The 24952-nt window shown below is 32.5% G+C and overlaps 1 protein-coding gene across 3 annotated transcripts in view; it reads left to right on the top strand.

Moving 5' to 3' along the window:
- The window catches only part of LOC120424552 (serine/threonine-protein kinase GL21140), a 100022-nt gene that overhangs the window by 41846 nt on the left and 33224 nt on the right, over nt 1-24952 (top strand). For 2 of the 3 annotated variants that reach the window (XM_039588718.2, XM_039588717.2), the window contains exon 1: nt 3267-3900. The exons of the other annotated variant lie outside the window; for it this stretch is intronic. In XM_039588718.2, the coding sequence (XP_039444652.1) occupies nt 3873-3900 (28 nt within the window). In that variant the 5' untranslated portion in view covers nt 3267-3872. Of the gene's footprint in view, nt 1-3266; nt 3901-24952 lie in introns of those variants that run through there. 3 annotated transcript variants of the gene reach the window in all.

The raw sequence follows: 24952 nt of genomic DNA, 5'->3' as shown, positions 1-24952 counted from the left end.
GGCCAAGTTGATGATGATGATCCAACCGCGTTTGGTTGGCGAATTGTGTGTGCCAGCCACCGAATATGAGCTATTGCTTGGGAGGCCTTTTCAGATTTACGGTTTTTTTTAGTTCTTTTTTTTAAACTTACCTGTTTTAGCAGGTCAGGGGTTCTTTGTGAGGAAAGATGGCATTATCTTACTTGTAAATTTAATGTGTTTAATATGATAAAAAGATTCTAACATCACTCTTTTTCTTTTTTTTTACAGGTAAAACATTTGACGAGGTGAACATGCAACTAACGGCAGCAAATCATCACTATATTCTTTTATTAACTTTGCAAAAATAATTTAAAAGTTTAAGACTGAGCCATGAAGTCTAGTGGTAACGCATCCGCATTGAATCGCATTAATCTAAAAAAACGAATTGAACTGTATTGACATTTCATAAGATTAACCCTGTACTGCTAAACAAATATTCGATAATTGTTATTTTTCTTGTGTTCTGTTTTTTACGTTTTTCTTCATTCAATGTATGTATATTTACATGTATTTATCTTGGGTAGTTTTTGTATTTTTATTAATAGGCCTATTCTACCAACTCCAATCACTCTTTTGTCTTTGTTTTTTTTTTGTATTTTCGAATATTTTGTCCGAACATAATTAGGCCGTTGCAAATATTTTTTAAAGTTTATGTCGCTCAACTCTGGTCTGGGTCGAGGGAGGGATAAAAAATTGAAATAACAATGTTGAGACCATACATTTGAATGAAAAAAGTGTTTTCAAGTGCATTTTACACCTGCCTAGTTGTTTTGCAACCATTAGTTTTCAAAATATCCAAGTATTGAAGAGATTTGTTCTGTACTTTGTACCAAAGCTCCATGGGCAATAGGGTTACTACAAATAATGACTATTTGGCATACATCCTTATTCAACTCCTTAGACAAAACTAGGTTTGGTGCAAGTGAAAAAATAATGAAAAAACGCCAGTCTTCGACAATATTATACGGCAATTTTTCTAGAACTTCGCAAATTAAAACTTGAATAAAATTCCGGGTTTTGAAATCATGAATTACATTTCATTGGAACCAATTACAATTATTTAAGCCCTTTTGAAAAATCTGAAAATAATTTTTACAAGGAGTTTAGAAAATTTTACAAAAGGTTTCTAAGATATCATTGATTAAAAATTAAGGGTCAATTGGGTAGAACTTAGAAATACTTATTTTTGGTAATTTTCATTCTTTGTAAGGTCAACAGTAGGATCGAAAATGCCTAAAAAGCGAAATTGTAATAGATTTTTTACGAATATTTCAAAGATGGACAAGGAAAAAAAACAATTTTGTTAAAAAATTTATCCTTAAAATGACTATTACTCAAAAACTGTTTTTTAATTATTGAAAATTTTATGAAAGTAATTTTCGATTTTGAATTTATCTTTACATCTAAAAATCATTTTATGTATAATTTTGTTGTGTACATTTTCGATATTTTTCAATAAACACTATTTCTTCAAACAATGATAACTTGGCCAAAAATCAAACGTCCTTCATATCCTATAGCTAAAAACTTTGTTTTTTTTTTCTAATAAAACATGGAATAATAAAAATCTGGAGTTCTTTTTTAAAAAGGTCCAATAAACAACATTTTCAGTTTTTGCTTTTTGGGTGTTTTTTAACACCCCTGACTCAAGGCGGTTTCAAAAACACCCAAAAAGCAAAAAACTGGAATTTTGGTTTATTGGACCTTTTCAAAAAAAAAAAAAAAAAAAAACTCCAGAAATAATCCAAGGGGTTAAAGTTTGTAAAAATCAAGTTTCTGCAATAAAAAGTTATTTAAACAAAACGGGTTAATTTTTTTTACAGTGTAACTAGTTTTTCCTTAATAAATAGTCCTAATTGTAGCCTACAAGTTTGTCGAAGACGCTAGCTCGATCAGAAAATACCTTCTCGCGATAAACATTTACGAATGTTTTCGTTGCGCTCTTTCTGGACAGCCCTCAAAGTTGTATGGAGATTTGTATGAAGAATTTGATGTTAAATGGCTTATTTGAACATAAAGAATCGACGGACAAAGTTCCATAAAAACCAACAATTACTAAAAAATAATAACGATTATTTGCATTTATTATTCAGTTGCTCATAGTTTGTCATTAGTATGTCCATCCAAGTCTCCATACAATTTTAGCAGCTTTTAAAATCTAAAAATCTGTATCTTGTGCACAGTTTTTTTTTATCGATTTGGTGTCTTGGGCAAAGTTGGAGCTTTTGCTAAGGACTTCACAGAAAAAAAATGTTACATTATATAAATCAATTTGTTTTGTCACTTTCCATCTTTTGAACGTTGACAACAAAGGTCGTTAAAATTGATTTGGCAGTGCTTTAATTTTTTTTAATCTTCGAAAAAGACGATATTTTCATGTTCCATTAATCCATTTTCAGATGTTAAATTCAATTTGCAATCGAAAGTACTTAATTACGCAAGTTTTGATATTGTGCACTGATCTCAATTTATAGCAACTGAAAGCTTATTTGGTTTTTTAATTAGGGGAACTATACCCTTTTTCAGCCTATTTCTATTAACGGCCTATCAGCAATTTTATCATAAATTACAGCTTTCATGAAGTGTTTTTGACTGTTCCAACGTAATAAATAGCTCAAATAAAAATGGGCAAGCAACTTTCCATTGTTGGTCAAACAGCTTAGAGATATTAAAATGGGTATATATCCCCTATAGGGGAGAAAATCGTGACGTCAGAAATGAACTCAAATCACTTAAATTTCATTTTGTGAGTGACTTTAACAGTTTGGCCTAGTTTGACAGCTACATTGTCCTCAGCTTTTCTGTGGGAGAGAATAGGAGGCGAATACTTTATGAAAATCATACCTGTCAAAATTCCTAGCCTCAAAATTTTGTCGCGAGTTGCTTTTCTCCTCTATTACTTTGTTTTGTTGTTTTAAAAGTGTTGAAAAAACAAAGAAAATGTGGAAACTAACCTGTTAGAGCAAAAAAAATTACTATCATTTTCTGGAACCCCTGGTTCCGGTCCTCCGGATAGCGTTCCCGTAGGCCGTCCGTCCGTAAGAAGAGACAGAGAGAGAGAGAGTCACGCTGTGATTCGCGATTGTAAATCTCCACAAACCGAGAGTGAAAGACGGGGAACCGGTTTTCCCGCGCGCATGGATTTATTGTCTTTATATAGTCAGTCTGTACTCGCGAGTGCACTTGAAAGGAAGGAAAAACGCGCGCGCGCGTCCTCAAAGCTTTGAGGACATTTTTGTTCAAACATTTCAAAACCTTGCAGAGGGATTTGTGAGTTGAGTGATTCTTTCGAGTTATTCCGTCACACCTTCTTTTCGCGACGCCGAATTGTTTTTCCTCGTTTTGCAGCTCAGCGAAAAAAAGTGCATTAATCCTCACACGGGTTTGCAAAGTGCATTCGAGACGGAAGCAAGTGGCGTTTCTCTTTATGGTTGATGGTTAATGGTTATGATTATGGCATAGAGGGAAAAAAATACTCCGCTGAATGGAAACCAAAGTGAGGGAGGTGCATTCAAATTGCCTCGATGTGTTACGGAATAGCTGCGGTGCCAGAGAGATTCAGCACCGTGTGTACGTTGGTAACGTAACGTTTCTTCATCATCAGCTGGCTGCTATCGTCGTCGTCATAACTTAACAGTGAATACACAAGCTGTCTGACCAGGTGGGGTTGGACCAACGTTTGGCTTGGATTATGTGAAAAGAGAAGAAGAGCAGTGTGTGTCTGTGTGTTGCATGTATAGTTAAACAGGGTTAATTTAAAGTGATTTCAATGCTAAGCAGCTGCTTTACTGAGGAATTGCGTGTTTGTGTGACCTACTAAGGACTCACTGATCCTGTTGAGATAATGAGCAATGGAAGTTTGTAATCGGATTAGTTGTGGTGAGTTTGAGGAGGTTTTCATAACAATTTTTATATCAAAATAAGTTAAGGGTGCACAACAACCAAGTCAGTTGCTGTTTTCTTATTCCAAAATTGTCAAACTTATGGACCCAATCCTGCAACAATTTGATTGTAAAAATAGTTAATCTTTGTTGTAAATTGTTTTGAAGACAGTACTTTAGGGAATGAATAAAAAATGATATCGAATGTATCCGTAATTTTGAAGGTACTAAAATGTCTAACAAAAATCTTGGTGCAAAAGTTCTGGTTGATGTGCTCCGTTAACTAAGAATGTATAAAGTTTTAACGAATTTCTGGCAAAATTCTGACATCTTAACAATTTTACATAAAATTTATATGTATGTTGTAAAAAAATTATAAACATAGTTAACTAAATATAAATAGGGTATATGACCCTATTTTGGACCTAGTACCTATTTTGGACCTATTTTTATTAATCGAGGTAGTTCAGGCTTTTAAAGTACGAATTCACTGAATCCAACCAACAGAAAGTGTAGGCAGGATCGTTTTGTATCTTACCTCTTCCAAAAATGTTAACATTTTTGATTATTTCCGCTTTTTCAGCCACTTTTTCCAACGCCATTTGAACTTCCTTTCATTTTCCTAGCACATCGATTAGGTCCAAAAATTCCGGCCTCGTTGCTTATCAGATTTGGCTCGCGACACCTTGATGATTTTTTCTGTTTTGCACTGACACCAAGCAATTTCGTCCGGTTTCCGAGCAATGTAACTGTTGTTTATTTAATTCTTTCTTGTTTTCCGTCACTAAACCATTGAAATAACTATTCTGTTATCGAAAAAAACTCATTTCAAAATATTTTTTCAAATCAGCCGCGTTGGATCAGTTTTTGGAGCTACTTTGCCGTCGGTTCAAGGCTATCACCAACACATGCATAACAAGGTGTTGCCAGTTTTGCTTATCAATTTATTTCGATATTTCATTGAAATTGATTCAAATTTTTTAATTTAATATTTTGAATTGAAGTTCTTTACTGTAATTATTTGAATGAAATCTAAGCTTTAAAAAGCAAATGATTAACAGAAACAATGAAAATATGTTTTTTAAACGATAAAAATGCAAATTGATGCTAGAGATTTAGATGATTGTTAGGACCGATTGCAAAGTATCCCAAAATTTAAACTGATGTTGATTTATCTTTGTATTAACATCATGATCACCAATTTAGCCGCATATATTTTTAATTTTTGCTCCAAAAAAATGCAAACTGGCTACCCTGTTGAAATTGAAGGAGAAACGATTGAAAAACCTAAAGGGTCAGCTGTCACCGTGACAAGAGCTGTCAACATCGCTTACGAGTGGTTTTTGAAAAAGTCGTATGAACTAAATTTAAAAAAAATCTTGAGTTAGTTTTAAAAAGATCCTAAGCGCTAGTTGTAAACAAATCAATTTTTCGATTAGTTCTCGATCAATTTACGAATTGCTTTGAATTATCGTCTGCACGTCTTTTGAATGCTCTTTACTGGAAAACAAACAAAATTTGGTTTGGTTCAGAAAAAAAATCAAAAATGTGTCGGAGATCGTGAAGACTTTTAAGACGTATTGCAAACTAATCAGAGAAATATACATATGGATAATATATTTTTTGTAAGTTTTATCTGATTTTTGCATATTTATCTCTATATATATTTTTTTTAAATACAGGTATAACGATTTTTTTCACAATTGGCAGCGTTGGTTTATAATAAATTACACTTTTAAATTTTACCGTGACAATCATGTTAGAAACACAATTAAACCAGCTAGAAAAATAAAAATCTTCTAATCTAATCTAATCTAATCAGACCCTAGCGCAGCCAATCTTTCGAAGGGATCCTGGAGAGTGCCTTAGGTTAGATGACGCCTAGCACTCTTCTTGTCATTTATTAACATTTGTAGTGCGCCATTGCATTGAAATGCATTGAGACATCACAAGCGTTAAAGCGGCCAGGCCTACTGCGTAAAGCCGTATCGCAGAGATGACTCGTAATTAGGTTGAGTTTGAGCACTAAGTGTTCGAACAACAACACAATTCTGAATCGACAGGGGAGGAAGAAGCGTGGGGACACACCACCATACGCTTCGAGATTTGGTTGTATTCGTTGGGAGCACCATGCTAAGAAGGTTTGGTACTCCGGGACCCTCTGGGATGGGACATTGTATTTCCACGAATGCCCTGGACACTATTTGCCGTGGTTATAGAGCCACAACTCGCTCTCTGTAAAAGTATTCCTAATTCCAGTCCAAGTTCACCAAGTCGTCATGGCCTAGTGGTTAGCATTTTTGCTTACCAACCCAAAGGACGGGGGATCGAACCCCGCCTCGAGCGACTTTGATTTTTCGTTCATATTCATCATTTCTAATTTCTGTGTTCTAATCTTTCTCGTTGGGAGCAGATGGGCATCGAACCCAGAACCATTCGCTTACAAAGCGAACACCGTAACCAGTCAGTCACGGCCGCTCCTCTAAACAGCTAGAAAAATAAAAATCTTCGAAAAAAAATAAGCATAAGAGGTTAATGCGATGTTAACATTATGAATTTTATGATTTGAGACATATAGCCGGGGTGACTTTGATAGGTTTGATATTTTTCCGCAAAATGAAGAGTAAAAATTGAATACGTACGGAATGGTATGGAATCATACTGACCGTGGTAGAGAAGTGCTCAAAGTACCTCATGAAGAACTTTTCATGAAATTTTGAAAAGTTTAAAAAGTTAAATAACTGTAACTAAGAAAATGTTGATAAATAGCATTATTTTCCAGTGATCCCCGTGCACCGCGTTCAACCGCGTTCTCTGTTTTCTGTACTCGATCAACATGACAGATGAGAAAGTTTCACACCAAGTTACAAGCTATAATCTCCCTTTAAAATTTCTTGATTGTTTAATAATATTTGAACATAAGCTCTGCGTAAAATTTAGAACCTTTTTTCATTGTAACTTGTTATGTATCTGTGTCATTCATTTAATTTTAAGATTAGGTGTTTTTATTGCGAGTATTAACGGGTTGTCTTTTATGTTATAATGCTTGAACAATTAGGTCGTAAGAATATGCAAATTGTAAATAGGACAGAGACCTGCTAAAGATGCGTGAGTTTCCATTCAATATGATTAAAACACGTTTTCAAATTCAAATCCATTGTTTCATCATAATTGTTTAATTTCTGAAATAAAATTTTTAAATTATGATCGTGGATAGGCCCTTTAGTTTATCAAACCGAGTTTTTGTAAGTGTGCGTGTTGCCGCCGCACGCCGCAATTCGAGTTGTCCAAATTTCAACCAATCAGAGTGTGGGTCCAAAATAGATTCAGCGATGTCTCCAAAATACATTCAATAAGTCCAAAAAGCATCCAAAAAATGTTTTACTTGAAATGCTTATTACAATGAAATGGTTAAATTATTTTAAATTTTCAATAGTACACTTTGTTAAGCATAAATTAAGGCACAAAACAATCCTGAAACGAGTCAAATTAGTTAGACCGTTCCTGAGAACTATGCGAAATATGTTGACGCTTTGCATAGTAGGTCCAAAATAGGGCCATATACCCTATTTTTTTTCTTTCTTGAAAACTATATTAGCAGCCTTAGGATGTTATATTTTACGTAAAAATAAAGTTTGAACACCTTAAAGCTGTTTTCAACAAAAACTATGACTATCAAAGACACCCTGGAATTTAAACTAAGAATTTTTTAACGTAACTATTTTTTTAAACACTATTGATTTTTTTAAATGGTGTATATACGTTGTGTCAAAAAAAAAGACAAACCAGACAAACCATACCAGTTGCAAAATGTTCCAAAAATTAATTGAAATCCTATCAAAGTCACCCCGGTTTACGGTACACCAAATTTTCAAATTATTATATATTTAAAATTGATTAAAACTGCTACTAGCCCTTAAGGGCAAAATAAAGATTTTTGCTCAAGGTGGTATGATTTACTACCAAGTTTGACTTTTTGTACGGTCAGATTGTTGCAAGTTGTAAGTTTGACAATTTTGGAAAGCCTTTAAAAACAAGAAATGGCTTTGCTGAGATAACGCAAACTTTTTGGGGGCTTTCCTTATGGTCAAATAAGCCATTTTGTGTCATTAGTTCACTCATACGATCCTCCATACAATTTTGGCAGCTATCCATACAAAAATAGTACGAAAATCTGTATCTTTTGTCTTCAGCAATGTTGTAAATTAAAATCATACTCAACAAATTTAACAATTACAGTTTTTAAGGTAAAAAAGAAAATGTAAACGAAAAATTGTGACGTTGCCAATATTTCGTTTACATGAGTTGCTGAGATATCGACATTAGAAAATGGTGTGTTGTTTGGGTGGGAATTAGAAAACATCAATTTTCCTGTTTTAAACCTTTGCATGGCAATATCTCAGCAACTAAGTGTCGTATCAACAAAGTTTAAAAATGCAAAATATAGAAATTTTCTCAGCTTTTCAAAAATATTTTTTTTTTATAGGTGGGCAAACATGTGCCCTAATTTAAAAAAATGAAAAACTGCGACTATTTTTAAAAATGTTTCCTAAAAATGGAATTAACTTGAAAACAGTGCATTTATCTAAATTTCACTGGAGTACTTTTTGATTGCAAATTTGATTTTACATCGAAAAATGAAGTTGAAAAATTTTTGCGACCAATTTTTCGATTTTTTGAAAAAAAAAACATATTGATTAAAAAATTTATAATTCGCTCAAAGATTTTTTGCACAACCTGGAAATTTCTGAAAAGTTGGCATTTTATGTCCTCTAAAACATATCAAAACATAAAATAAATAAAAATAGTATTTTTTTTGCAAATCAAGTTTTAGTGACAAAAAGTTAAATAAAAAATCGCCAAAATTTTTTTATCGTGTATCATCTATATATCCATACCTACAACTTTGCCGAAGATACCAAATCGATCAAAAAATTCCTTCAAAAGATACAGATTTTTGAATTTTCATACATTATTTTTGTATGGCCAGCTGCCAAATTTGTATGGAAAATTATATGGACAAACTAATGATGCAAAATGGCTTCTTTGGGCATACTGAAGGCACTAAAAAAGTTTCAGTCGGATTAAAAAATACAAAAATTAAAATTTGAGAAAAAATACCGAAAAAAGTAGAGGGTTCACTGAACAATGCAGTTTTTCGATTATATTTTTTAATAAATCTCAAACTGGTCAGACTTCGTGAAATTTTGGGATCAATATTACGCTCTTTGGAAATGTTTGTCTCGATTCCAAATTTTTCAAATATTACTTTCGAACAGATCAGAAAATTTTACAATTTTCTCATTTTTTTATATATTGATTGGAACTTTACTTGCCGAGATATTAGCAGTAGAAAATGTGGGGCCATTTTCCTGTTTTTTTTTTCTTTTATCCGCTGTATTAAAGCTACAAGACGTCCAATCTTAAACGTCTCTTATGCAATTTAATTGTAAATTTCCTCAACTTTTCGAAAAATGTTTTCAGGAATGGTCAATCATGGACACTGTAATAAAAATTCAAAAACTGGAATTTTATAGAGAAAATTAAACTTTAGGTGGCTTTATCTTGAAAACGGTGCACTTTACCAAAAATCTGTAAAGTACTTTTTGATTGCAAATTTGAATTTACATCAAAAACTGAATTCAAAACAAATTCGATTAAAACTTCTGTTTGAAAAAACAACACAGCATAAACTTAGCAAAAATACATTTGCCCATACATTTCTATGGCTCAAAGTTGCGTTTTTTGTTCCCTGAAACGTATGAAAAAAAAAATACAAAATTTAAAATATACGAATTTTAGGAAATTTAATTTCTATGAAAAAAAACTTTAAAATAAGAATTTTATTTCCGTGTACCATTTTTCTCTGAGTAGTCCTCATCATTACCTACAACTTTGATATCAAAATGATCAGGAAATTGCTTCAAAAGATACAGATTTTCTCCGCCAACTACTCACACGAAATCTCAAATAGTTGCCCCGACCCTTCTCCAATTTGCGTGAAACTTTGTCTTAAGGGATAATTTTGGTCCCTGATTACGACTCCGAGTTCCATTTTTTGATATCTCGTGACGGAGGGGTGGTACGACCTCTTCTATTTTCGAAAAAGACGGTTTTATGAAACAATTTGCAGCTTGAAAAAGGGATGATTTTAAAGTTTGACGCACGATTTGACCGCGTATTCAAAATTCCGAAAAAAAAACTATTCTTCTTCGAAAATAATATTTTTTTGAAAACCTCTGCCTTTTTTCGTTATCTCATTGTATTTTTTTTAGATAGATATTTAACAATATTCTTAATTTTATTTGTTTATTGTTTTTTTTTGTACCATTTTTGCAGGGTTATTTAAAAGAGTGTAACAACATTATACAAAGTTAGAAAGCAGACAATAAAAAAAAATGTGATGTATAAATATATGGGGTTTTCTTGTAAACATCACGAGTTAGTTAGCTTGTGATGATACACTACCTTCCATCTAAGTTATTTAGTTTAGGCAGGAAAGTCAGTGTTTCGATAAAATCAAAGATACCAATAGTTCAAATTAATTCTCATCATTCAACAGTATTGAACATTGATCCGCTTAGTTCCCAAGTGCTAATCCCCAAACGGAAGCACCGAAAGGTGTAAAATCCTCTATTTACCAACCAATCTCAAGAGGGAAGGCGAGGAAGTCTCATCAAAGTTTCAATGTTGTTTGCCTTATCATCGGGCGCTCATCAGGGCAAATAACCCTCGTCGTTCTTGTACTCCGCCGGTGGTTCTTCTTGTTTGATTTAGAAAACTCAACAAGACGATATGTCTGCCGGCGATGTAGTCTGCGAACACGGTGATTAAACAATGATCGAACAAATTGCCTCGAAACTTGCCGGGTGTAAACAAAGCGTTTACTTTCTTCTTGGGGGTTGGAATCGGTTGAGCAAGGGGTGTGGCGTTAAAGTTTTTTTTTGCGCAAAAGGTTAAGGATACAACAGCACACGTGATTCGTGCCTGAAGTTGTTCAAGTTCAAATCGTGACTGTTGGTTCGTCGGATTCGCAATTTTTATCGCAGTAAATTGAGCGATAAAAGTGCGCTACTCTTGTTTTAACGATTATATCGTCGGATAATGGTTTTTGCATTTTAACTGCTCCATTTAGAGAGGCTTTCAGTTCGTTTATGCAAATTTCTTATAAATATCGCAGGATCATTTTCCAAAATAGAACTTGAATTTCTGTATGGAGCAATTCTCTACGAAATCGGTCTTTTTTCTTCAATTTTAATTTTTGTATTTTTTAATCCGACTGAAACTTTTTGGTGCTTTTCGGTATGCCCAAAGAAGCCATTTTGCATCATTAGTTTGTCGATATAATTTTCCATACAAATTTGGCAGATGTCCATACAAAAAAAATGTATGAAAATTCAAAAATCTGTATCTTTTGAAGGAATTTTTCGATCGATTTGGTGTCTTCGGCAAAGTTGTAGGTATGAATATGGACTACACTGGAAAAAAATAATACACGGTAAAAAAAATTTGGTGATTTTTTTATTTAACTTTTTGTAACTAAAACTTGATTTGCTAAAAAACACTATTTTAATTTTTTTTTATTTTTTGATATGTTTTAGAGAACATAAATTGCCAACTTTTCAGTAATTTCCAGGTTGTGCAAAAAATCATTGACTGAGTTATGAATTTTTTAATTAATACTGATTTTTTCAAAAAATCGAAATTTTGGTCGTAAAATTTTTAAACTTCATTTTTCGATGTAAAATCAAATTTGCAATCAAAAAGTACTTTACTGAAATTTTGATAAAGTGCACCGTTTTCAAGTTATAGCCATATTTATGTGACTTTTTTTTTTAAATAGCCACAGTTTTTCATTTTTTTAACTTAGTGCACATGTTTGCCCACTTTTTAAAAAAATATTTTTGAAAAGCTGAGAAAATTCCCTATATTTTGCTTCTTCGGACTTTGTTGATACGACCTTTAGTTGCTGAGATATTGCAATGCAAAGGTTTAAAAACAGGAAAATTGATGTTTTCTAAGTCCCACCCAAACAACCCACCATTTTCTATCATCAATATCTCAGCAACTAATGGTCCGATTTTCAATGTTAAAATATGAAACATTTGTGAAATTTTCCGATCTTTTCGAAAATTTTTTTTCAAGATTTTCAAATCAAGACTAACACTTCAAAAAGACGAAACATTCAATATTATGCCCTTTTGATTTGTTAGTCTTGATTTAAAAATTTTGAAAACATTTTTTTCGAAAAGATCGGAAAATTTCACGAATGTTTCATATTTTAACATTGAAAATCGGACCATTAGTTGCTGAGATATCGAAATTAAAAAATGGTGGGTTGTTTGGGTGAGACTTAGAAAACATCAATTTTCCTGTTTTTAAACCTATGCATGGCAATATCTCAGCAACTAAGGCTGGTACAAATATTTTTTAAAGTTTTTGTCCCCCCCCCCCCTTCAAAATTGGCCCGAAAAATCAGGGGGCAAAAAAAATATTTTTACAATAAACTTCAAAATTTCAATGAAAATTCAAGTGCAACCAGCTGAAATCAAATTAAAATACATTCTCCTGCGTTTAAAATCTTTTTTAGCATGTTTGGGTTTATTAAAAAATCTTAAGATTTTTGAAAATTTTCGATGCAAAATCTTTTTTTTCGATACAATTTTTGTTTTTGTCAGATCTTAGATTTTTTGAAAACTAATGATTGCAAAACAACTGAACTAGTGTAAAATGCATTTTAAAACACTTTTTTCATTTAAATGTGAAGACTATGGCTTGTTATTTAAATTTTTATATTTTTTTTATTTTTATCAAAATTTCACTAAAGTACTTTTTGATTGCAAATTTGATTTTACATCAAAAAATGAAGTTGAAAAATTTTTGCGACCAAAATTTCGATTTTTTTGAAAAATCAGTATTGATAAAAAAATTTAATACTTGATTTTTTGCACAACCTGGAAATTTCTGAAAAGTTTGCATTTTATGTCCTCTAAAACATACAAAAAAAAAAATTAAAAGTAGTGTTTTTTTGTAAATCAAGTTTTAGTAATAAAAAGTTAAATAAAAAAATCACCAATTTTTTTTTACCGTGTAAATTTTTTTTCCAGTGTAGTCCAGTGCATCCATACTTACAACTTTGCCGAAGACACCAAATCGATCAAAAAATTCCTTCAAAAGAAACAGATTTTTGAATTTTCATATATCATTTTTGTATGGACAGCTGCCAAATTTGTATGGAAAATTATATGGACAAACTAATGATGCAAAATGCCTTCTTTGGGCATACCGAAGGCACCAAAAAAGTTTCAGTCGGATTAAAAAATACAAAAAAAAAAATCGAATGACCGAAATCCTAGAGAACTGCTCTATGAAGTTCACGTCATCTTTTCAGAAAATACCGCCATACAAATTTCAACCCAAACATTTGTTCTGGGTGTACGATCCCATTACCCCTTTTTTAATTATTCAACTACAAAGTATCGGAGCGGGCGTGTTGTTCGTGTTCATCGAAATGGCTCTGTGTAAGTGCTCGTGTACGTGTGCTCATCTTCCTTTTTTGCTATTATCGTGTCTCCTCCCCCCCCCCCTTTGATACTCCGAGCTTTAAAATGTTTTCGTAGTAGTGATTACCATATTGCCCGAAGGCATGTTTTCCTAAGGCTTAGCCGCCGGTATGCACTCTTAATTATGGCCCATTACGGAACTTGAGATATCATCTTTCTTAGTGGAATGTTATCGCGATTTTCGAGGGAATGTTTAAAGTAAATTGAGATAAAGTTGTGTTGATTTTAAAGCATATGAAATTGTGGGAAACGTTTGCAAAAGATTTTTCTTTGGTGGGGACATTTCCAAGACTTTTTTGAGAAAACTTTGTTACATTGATCAATCAATTCTCCAATCATAACCCTATGCTAAATGACTAACGGAAGATTTTATCTGGCGCACACAAACACCACACACGTTCGGCCTAATTCGATTGATCTCGTTCATCGGGCCCCAGCCAAAAATTGACAAAATCTTCCGCGGAAATCGACGGTCGCAAATTAACATCCGAAAAATCGAAGATATTCCGCGCACCTCGCGATGAAATCATCAATCACCGTGAAAACAAATCTCTCGCCGCGGATAATTATCGACTGCGGGGGGTCAATTATGATTGTGTAACTCTTGTCGGGTATAAAATTAATAAGATTATAAAAGACTTTTCCGCTCACGCGGTGAAAAAAAAAACATTACGAGGGCACTAATTTTCATTAGTTCTGGTTGAAATTATTTGAGGTGGCAGCAGCGGAGCGCAAAATTTGAGAGCGAAATCTTTAATTAAATCTGGATAAAGAAAAGCTTAGCTGGAGTTGAGGCAGCTGAAGAAGCCCAACTCGATGTTACTGTTACTTGACGTAACGTGCTACATTATGTATGTACATGAGAAAAAAGGTTGTTCTTGTTGAAAGAAAACGTGAGTGAAGTGCCTTCGGGATATCAAAAAGCCACCTCAAGCGAGCGAGCACATGTGAATATTCAAAGAAGAGCAGCGAACGATTTCTCACAATCACGTTCCTTTTTTGGAGTATGGAAGCAATATTGTAAAAAGGCTGTATAAGACTGTTTTATTTCCTTTTGCATTAAGGAGAAGCATGAAAAAACTTGAAGACTGCACTTCTTTATTTGGCCTCGTAGATCAACCTTCACGTATACTTATCATAAATGATATGTTAATATGTGAACTGCCCCTGATAGCATAAATATCCCATATGCATTTTCATCACTTGATTTGCAAAAAAACACTATTTTTATTTTTTTAAATTTTTTGATATGTTTTAGAGGACACCAAATGCCAACTTTTCAGAAATTTCCAGGTTGTGCAAAAAATCTTTGACCGAGTTAGGATTTTTTTAATCGATATTGATTTTTTTTTTTAAATCGAGATATTGGTCGCAAAAATGTTTCAACTTCATTATTCGATGTAAAATCAAATTTACAATCAAAAAGTACTTGAATGAAATTTTGATAAAATGCACCGTTTTCAAGTTAAAGCCATTTTTAAATAACTTTTTTGAAAATAGTCGCAGTTTTTCATTTTTTGAAATTAGTGCACATGTTTGCTCACTTTGAAAAAAAAAATTTTTTTGGAAAGCTGAGAAAATTCTCTATATTTTGCTTCTTTGAACTTTGTTGATACGATCATCAGTTGCTGAGATATTGCTAAGGAAAGGTTTAAAAACATCTTATAGAAAAAAAATTAAAAATTTTTAAATCAAGACTAATATTTTCAAAGGGCGTAATATTGAATATTTGGCCTTTTCAAAAGTGGGCAAACATGTGCACTAATTTTCAAAAAATGAAAAACTGCGACTATTTTCAAAAAGGTTCTAAAAATGGCTTTATCTTGAAAACGGTGCAATTTATCAAAATTTCACTAAAGTACTTTTTGATTGTCAATTTGATTTTACATCGAAAAATGAAGTTGAAAAATTGTTGCGACCAATATTTGATTTTTTGAAAAATCAGTATTGATTAAAAAATTCATAATTCGATCAAAGATTTTTTGCACTACCTGGAAATTTCTGAAAAGTTGGCATTTGATGTCCTCTAAAACATATGAAAAAAGTTAAAAATAGTGTTTTTTTTTGCAAATCAAGTTTTAGTGACAAAAAGTTAAATAAAAAATCACTTTTTTTTATTCGTGTATCATTTTTTTCAGTGTAGTCCGTATTCATACCTACAACTTTGCCGAAGACACCAAATCGATCAAAAAATTCCTTCAAAAGATACAGATTTTTGAATTTTCACATATCATTTTTGTATGGACAGCTGAGCAATTCTCTACAAAACCGGCCGATTTCGACCATTTTTATTTTTTGTATTTTTTGATTTGGCTCAAACTTTGTGGGGGCCTTCCCTATGACCAAAGAAGCCATTTTGCATCATTAGTTTGTCCATATAAATTTCCATACAAATTTGGCAGCTGTTCATACAAAAATGGTATGTAAATATTCGAAAATCTGTAACTTTTGAAGGAATTTTTTGATCAATTTGGTGTCTTCGGCAAAGTTGTAGGTATTGTTAAGGACTATTTAGAAAAAAATAGGTACACGGAAAAAAAAATTTCCCGATTTTTTTTATTAACTTTTTTTTCACAAAAACTCAAATTCCCAAAATACGTATTTTTTGATTTTCGAGATTTTTTGATATGTTTTAGGGGACAAAAATCCGCAACTTTTGAGCTATAGAGAAACATGGTCAAAAAATCTGCCGCCGAGTTATGATTTTTTGAAAAACTGGTGATTTTTGGAAAAAATCGAAATTTCATACATAAAATTTTTTTGACCTCATTTTTTTATGCAAAATTGAATTTGCAATCGAAAATTACTTTACAGATTTTTTGATAAAGGGCTCCGTTTTCAAGATATATCCACCGAAAGTTTGATTTTAGCGAAATATTTGCAGTTTTTCAATTTTTAAAAATAGTGACCATGAGTGACCATTTCTAAAAATATTTTTTTTGAAAAGTTCAGAAAATTTGCTATAAAATTGTCTAAGAGACATTAAAGATTGGACCTCTGGTTGCTGAGATACAGCGGCTTAAAGAAAAAGAAACACGAAAATTGAAGTTTTCTAAGTCTCACCCAAACAGCCCACCATTTTCTAATGACGATATCTCAGCAATTAATGGTCCGATTTTCAATGTTAATACATGAAACATTCGTGAAATTTTCCGATCTTTTCGAAAAAAATATTTTGAAAAAAATTAAATCAATACTAGCATTTTTAATGGGCATAATATTCAAAGTTTGGCCCTTTTAAAATGTTAGTCTTGATTTAATTTTTTTCAAAATATTTTTTTCGAAAAGATCGGAAAATTTCACGAATGTTTCATGTATTAACATTGAAAATCGGACCATTAATTGCTGAGATATCGTCATTAGAAAATGGTGGGCTGTTTGGGTGAGACTTAGAAAACTTCAATTTTCGTGTTTCTTTTTCTTTAAGCCGCTGTATCTCAGCAACCAGAGGTCCAATCTTCAATGTCTCTTTAACAAATTTTAGGGCAAATTTTCTGAAATTTTCAAAAAAAATATTTTTAGAAATGGTCACTCATGGTCACTATTTTTAAAAATCGAAAAACTGCAAATATTTCGCTGAAATCAAACTTTCGGTGACTATATCTTGAAAACGGGGCCCTTTATCAAAAAATCTGTAAAGTAATTTTCGATTGCAAATTCAATTTTGCATAAAAAAATGAGGTCAAAAAAATTTTATGTATGAAATTTCGATTTTTTCCAAAAATCACCAGTTTTTCAAAAAATCATAACTCGGCGGCAGATTTTTTGACCATGTTTCTCTATAGCTCAAAAGTTGCGGATTTTTGTCCCCTAAAACATATCAAAAAATCTCGAAAATCAAAAAATACGTATTTTGGGAATTTGAGTTTTTGTGAAAAAAAAGTTAATAAAAAAATCGGGAATTTTTTTTTCCGTGTACCTATTTTTTTCTAAATAGTCCTTAACAATACCTACAACTTTGCCGAAGACACCAAATTGATCAAAAAATTCCTTCAAAAGTTACAGATTTTCGAATATATACGTACCATTTTTGTATGAACAGCTGCCAAATTTGTATGGAAATTTATATGGACAAACTAATGATGCAAAATGGCTTCTTTGGTCATAGGGAAGGCCCCCACAAAGTTTGAGCCAAATCAAAAAATACAAATAAAATCCATTTCCGGTTTTGGTAGAGAATTGCTCAGCTGCCAAATTTGTATGGAAAATTATATGGACAAACTAATGATGCAAAATGGCTTCTTTGGGCATACCGAAGGCACCAAAAAAGTTTCAGCCGGATTAAAAAATACAAAAATTAAAACTAAAAAAAGGCAGATTTCGCAGAGAATTCATATGGGAGATTTATGCGAACATGGGCAGTGAAGTTCCTAAAATAATACAAAAAAAAACAAATTCTTTGCTTTGAGAAAACTAGGGGAAATTCTCGGTTTTTCACTCGCTCCTAACTCCATCCAATTTGCTGATTTCCACTAATTATTCAAAACTCTTGATAGAAACTTACCTACTCGCTTCTTATTGAGCTATTTATCACTCGATTTTAGTTGAAAACACTTAATAAGCTAATATGGCAACATTGGAGGCTCGCTGGAATTAGATGCTGTTCCTCTATTTATCAAAAGAAGAAAAATATTTATTACCTGGTAAGGGACAATCCAAAATATCCAATACATTCAAAAAGCCGTATCTCAAAAACGGGTTTTAATATTACACACATAAAAAATGTTAGTCTTGATTTTCAAAATACTTCTTTCGATAAGTTCATTAAAAACATTCAACATTGAAAATTGGACCATTAGTTGCTGAGATAAATACTGGCATTAGATGTGGGAATGTTTGAATGAGACTAAAAAAAGTTAAATTTTTCTGCTTCTTTTTCTCGTATTCGCTGTATTTCAGCAACCTGAGGTCCAATCTTCAATGGGTCATTTTATTGGAAATTTTCTGAACTTTTTGAAAACAATATTTTTAGGAAAGGAAAATTATAGACACTATATTAAAAAAATCTAAAAACTTTTTTTCAGTTAAAATTTAACTTTTAGTGGCTATATCTTGAAAACGGTGCATTTCATCAAAAAGTCTGTGATTGATTGATCTAATTGCAAATTTTACATTAAAAACTAAAGTGAAAAAAAAAAACATCAAAATTAGGCGGCAAAATTTTTGACCATGCTGCTCTATGGCTCAAAAGTTGCTGTTTTGTCCCCTAAAACTGAACATAAAAATAAAAAAATAAACATTTTGGAAAATTTAAGTTGATTTTAAAATCGTTTTTTTCCTATTCCCTTTTTCTGAATAGTCTTCATCAATGATACAACTTTGTCGAGGATACCAAATCGATTAGAAAATTCCGTCAAAAGTTACAGATTTTCCAATATTTACGTACCATTTTTTATGGATTTGCCAAAATTGTATGGAGACTTGTATGGGTGAGCAATGGCACAAAATGGCTTTTTTTGGTCAAAGTGATGGACCTCACAAAGTTTGAACTAAATAAAAAATCGAGATAAAATCCATTTCCAGTTTTGTTGGGTATTTTGTTTACGGCTTTCCAAATTCCAAAAATGAAACATTTGATAAGTTGGAAATTTTAGGTGCTAACAGTTTACATTCTAATCTTTCCTAGACCTTATACCGTCCCGTAAAACTCCAAACTAAACTCGTATGGGGACTGTGGAGATTTTCCCTCATCCCATTAAAAAAAGTGGATCATCAACAAGTCCCGTCTTCCAAATCTCTTTCCTTGTCCTGGGTACGCATGATAAGAATCTGGTTCAGGTGGAATTGGTTCAGTTCTCTCTTATCAATTCTTTGGCAACTTGGACTTCTCACATCACATGGCGAAATTCAGTCTGCAATCCGTTAAAATCACCGTCTCCTAGCAAAGCGAGCGATTTATATTTTTGTTGTAAAATTTTATTTTACGCCTAAAAATATGTAAATTTTTCTTTATTTTTGACAATTTCGAAAAATTAAGGAATGATAAATAAATGGCAACACTGATAAAAAATAACATCTTATATCAAAGCTCAAAAGATGACATTTTTAGTTATCTAAGACATATTGCATTTTAATTTTTGTGTGGAAATTTTACATGAAAAAGCATGTGATAATTAAGCGTATTTTGTTTTTGTTTTTCAATACTTCTAAGCAATACATACAGCTTTACCGTTGATATCTAATAGATGGACAAATATTGTATGAAGAAAAGTTATCGATAGATTGTTGAAGCAACTTTCATTAATGCTTCACTAGTTTATTGTAACCTGTAACTTGAAAATCAAATTAAATGTTAATAGTGGAAATCAAAGCGCTTTCCATTAAGTTCGCAGCTAAAATAAGCAATAAATTGAATTGAAACAGCTCGCCATAAAACAAACATTATAGACATACACACAAACACCTCTTTCAAAGCATCCGCCCCAATCATCCGGGGGCTTTTAAAATTTTTGAGTTAGACGTGCCAGGTGGTGTCACACGGTTCCTCACCCTGACCAAAAACGAAAGCAAAAATATGCAAACGACTGTTTGGACCGGGGCCGTTATTTATAGCCGAATATGTCTTCCTCTGTGATTTTTTCTCACTTTTCTGTAAAGACCATCATCATGAACCGAAAATTTGCTGTCCTCATGGGGACGTCAGCGTTCAGTTTTGTATACACACAACCGCACTCTGCTCAAGCCTGACCTATATAGTACACCTTAGTGTGCCGCGGGGAGGTCTTTTCCTTTTCTGGGCGCGGCGAAATAGCAAAGAAACAACAAAAACAACCCACTTCGGAAGCCATGAATTACCGGCTGCCAAGTATATTTTCCCACCGGCATCCCATTGAGGGGCAGTTCAAAGACCTGTTGTAAACAGGCAGTGTGATATTTTGGCGCGTTTGACGTGCAAAACCCAAACACAAAGAAGTCCTGGTGTGGTGACCCAAGCAAGCGCCCAAAGTACAAACCGATTTGCATGTCCACAACACAAGAGCCACAGCAAAAAAGTGCCAGAAGAAAGCAAAATTAAGCCCACAAATTTTGGTGCTGGGGCGCTTGGTTCGATAGGTGACGACTTTGAGAAATTACGAAAATGCCAAAATTAAAAAAAAACTGAAATACTAAAGAATAACATGTTAAAATACTAAAATACTAAAATACTAAAATACTATAATACTAAAGAGCAATTTCATGTCAAATAGGGAATCGCTTGTATCCGACCCTCTCCGATTTCAATGAAACTTTGTAGACATGTTATCCTAGGCATATATAAGCCATTTTTGTGTATATAACGCCAGTAACACTCGATAATGACATTTTAGAAGGGAGTACGTGTTTTCAATATTTTTGTATTTCGTAATTTAAATATTGCTGTATCTCGAAGCCGTTGCATCGTATCAAAAAGTGGTCAAAAACAAACTTGTAGGAAATTTGACGGGCTTTCCGAAAAAATACACTGAAAGAAAAAACACTCCACTTTTATGAGATTTTTTGATTTTTAAGTTTAAAAGTCAATTTTGAAGGTGAGCCCACGATTTTTTTTCGTTCAAATTTTTTGTGAAAATAGCCTAAGATGTTACAAAAAGACTCACGAAAAATGCAGGATGGAGCAACTCACCTAAAAAAATACAAAAATCATTTACTGAAACTGTTTTTTTGAAAAGTACTCTTAACGTCAAAATTTTCAAAAACCAAACTCGAGAGTTATTATCCAGGTTACTTTACTACACTGAAAAAATGTTATGTTTGAATTATGAGCAATGTAATTAGCTTATATCTGTAAGCCCAAACATTCATTTGAAATGTGGTCAAAGACAAACTTATGGGAAATTGGACGAGCTTTTCGGTAAAAATATTTTCGAAACTGAAAAATCAAGTCCGTCATATAGAAATTGCCAAAAACCATAAAAAACCTATTTTTTCAACATTTTTATTTTTAAAACCGCTGTAACTTCACAAGGATTGGACTTAGGACAATGGTCAATATGAAGACTTTTATGTAAAATTGTCTGGAGAATCGATTCCCGTATTCGGTTTTTGAAAATTTTGACGTTTAGAGCACTTTTCAAAAAAACAGTTTCAGTAAATGATTTTTGTATTTTTTTAGGTGAGTTGCTCCATCCTGCATTTTTCGTGAGTCTTTTAGTAACATCTTGGGCTATTTTCACAAAAAATTTGAGCGAAAAAAAATCGTGGGCTCACCTTTAAATTTAACTTTTAAACTTAAAAATCAAAAAAATCTCATAAAAGTGGAGTGTTTTTTTCTTTCAGTGTATTTTTTTCGGAAAGCCCGTCAAATTTCCTACAAGTTTGTTTTTGACCACTTTTTGATACGATGCAACGGCTTCGAGATACAGCAATATTTAAATTACGAAATACAAAAATATTGAAAACACGTACTCCCTTCTAAAATGTCATTATTGAGTGTTACTGGCGCCATATACACAAAAATGGCTTATATATGCCTAGGATAACATGTCTACAAAGTTTCATTGAAATCGGAGAGGGTCGAGAAAAAAGTACCTAAAAAATTCCTGTTTTGGGCTGGAATTGCTCTAGAATACAAAAATACTTAGTATACTAAAATACTAAAATACTAAAATACTAAAATACTAAAACACTAAAATACTAAAATACTAAAATACTTAAATACTTAAATTCTAAAATACTAAAATACTTAATTCTAAAATTCTAAAATACTTAATTTTGCTTCATATGACTCTCAATAACATAACGGAAATAACATTTTAAAATGGCTGTATCTCGAGAACTACATCAGTAATCTTTCCGAAACTTTGCCCAGAAATACTTGACAGTCATATGAAGCAAAATTCATTATTATCTCGAAATGCATATTCTTTAAAGTGCTGAAATTGTATTGATTTTTAAGATTTTCATAGAAAAAGTCGGAAATAACATTTTACAATGGCTGTATTTCGAGAACTACATCAGCAAACCTTCTGAATCTTGACCCAGGGATACTTGACAGTCATATGAAGCAAAACACATCATTATCTCGAAATACATATTCTTTAAAGTGCTGAAATTGTATTCATTTTATAGATTTTCTTAGAAAAAGTTGGAAATAACATTTTAAAATGGCTGTATCTCAAGTACTACATTAGCAAACTTTCTGAAACTTTGCGCAGAGATAAAATACTAAAATACTATCAGTTTTTGAATCACAATGGATTAGTTTCCAACAAGACTAGTAAATTGCCAATTAAACGAGAAATCGCTGCTTAAAAACCTTAAAAAATGAAAGCATCCGACCACCCTGACAAACCTTTCATTCCGTCACATGAGTCATGCTTTCTCAAAATAAAACCAAGAAAATCGAGTGAAAAGCGGATACTTAAAAGTACACCACCACGTGAAATGATGGAAAGCTTCTTCTGAATCGGATCGGTATAGGTGGCAGCACAAATGAAAACTCACTTTTTCCAACAAGTACGGGTTTTCTTCGTCTTGCTGGTTTCGAGCGTATAATAAAGTGAACCGATTTATATGTATCTCTGCTCAAACTGCTCGTCAAGCTGTCCTGCGAGTTATTATCGAGATTAAATCTTTTGGCAAACAATAATAACTTGTCGGAGCGGTGGCTCCACCTGGCAGTGACGCTCGATGAGACACCACTTCTACAGATGGCGGCTGGCCATTGGCACCGGCCGACCTCCACAATCTGAGTGATTTTAGTTTTTTGTTAAGTCAGACAGCAGCGCAAATATCGCACCACCAGGAGGAGAGCCTTCTTTTTATCGATCCGAGCCTTTTATGGACTTGTCGGAGTGTCGGAACAGGACCAAAGTCGACGACGGCAAAAAGGTTGGTTGTTTGCCAAAACGTCAAGATTCGAGCCATCAAGCCGGAGAGTTTACGCAAAGTTCATTCACGAAAGACGCAGGGGTTTATCGAATGTTTATTATGGGCTAAGGAAATGGATGTCAAAGTCGAGGTTATATGACGGGGCAGCATTCTACCAAATCGCGACCGATATTTGGTTCAGAATCGATCGAATGTAATCCGAGGCAAAGGAGGCACGATGGGGCAATAAATTAATATCGCAGGAAAGACGTTTCGTAATTCTGCCGGTTTAGGGAAACTGTTGCCCTCCCTGATGGGTAATATAGATGAGTCTATTGGGGTTTGAACCTAACAAGGTTGGGGTAGTTTGTCAGGCTTGGAACTAGAGATAGTGTAACGCGTTCAGTAGGACACCTATACTAAAAAAAAACACGATGGGAATATTACATCTGGGAAGGGTGTCGAATTTGTGAACATTGAAATATTTTTTAAATCATCAACATTTTTTTCGATTACGCTGTAGATGTTTTCAAAATTGACAACATTGTTGTTCAAAATTGATTTTTTTGACAACATAGAGTTACCGGATAAGCTTGCAGGATATCTATCCGTATACACTTATTGTTTAGTTTTTCATGAGATTTATTGTATTTTGTTATGGAACAAATCTATTTTTTTAAACAATGTAAAATTGAATTTGCCATCGAAAAGTACTTTGCAGAAATTTGACAAAGTGTATCGTTTTTGAGATATGACCACTTGAAATTTGAGTTTTTTAGATTAAAAAAATGTGCCCATTTCTGAAAATATTTTTTCGAAAAGCTCAAAAAATTTCGACAAAGTTGTAGGCCTATGGACTTTTCAGAAAAATAGGCACACGGAAAAAAAAATTGCCGGTTTTCTTAAATAACGTTTTTTTCAAAAAATTTAATTTCTCCAAAGTCCGTACTTTTTTATTAAAATATTTTTATATTATTAAGGAACAAAAAATTGCAAAAAATTGAGAGTTATGTTTAAAAAAAAATGTTTTTTCAACAAAAAAAGCCTATCAAAACCTTTTTTGACATAAATTTTTAATGTTAAATCTAATTTTCGAGATATGGCCACATACAGTTTGATTAAAATTGCAGTTTTTCGAGTTTCAAAAACAGTGCCCATGAGAGACCATTTCTGAAAATTCTCAAAAATATTTTGGAATCAAGACTTTCATTTTGTAAGGGCCAAATTTTCAATATTAGACTTTAATCAGCAACCAGAAATCCAATCTTAAATGTTTCTTCGACGAAATTTGAGTAAATTTTTTGTGCTTTTTTTTTTAAAAAAAAAAGAAGTATTTTCAGAAATGTTCTCTCATGGGATTTATTTTCGCAAAACTGCAATTTTATTCAAACTGTTAGTGACCATATCTCGAAAATTTTATTTTACATTAAAAATTGTAGTCCAAAAAGGTTTTGGTATATTTAAAAAAAAAAATAATAATTTTCCAATAAAAACATGATTTTTATGAAAATACGGACACTGAAATTTAATGTTGTTAAAAAAACTTATTTTTTTTGTGTGTCTATTTTTTCTGAAAAATCCTTAGTAATGCCTATAACTTGGCCGAAGACACCAAATCGATTAGATTATTCCTGCAAAAGATACTGATTTTCAAATGTTTTTTTTTTTTTTGAAATTAAATATGTCTTTATTGAACAA

This window comes from Culex pipiens, chromosome 2 (genome assembly GCF_016801865.2).
Source record: "Culex pipiens pallens isolate TS chromosome 2, TS_CPP_V2, whole genome shotgun sequence".
Lineage (NCBI taxonomy): Eukaryota > Metazoa > Arthropoda > Insecta > Diptera > Culicidae > Culex > Culex pipiens.
This window is presented reverse-complemented; position numbering and strand designations above follow the sequence as displayed.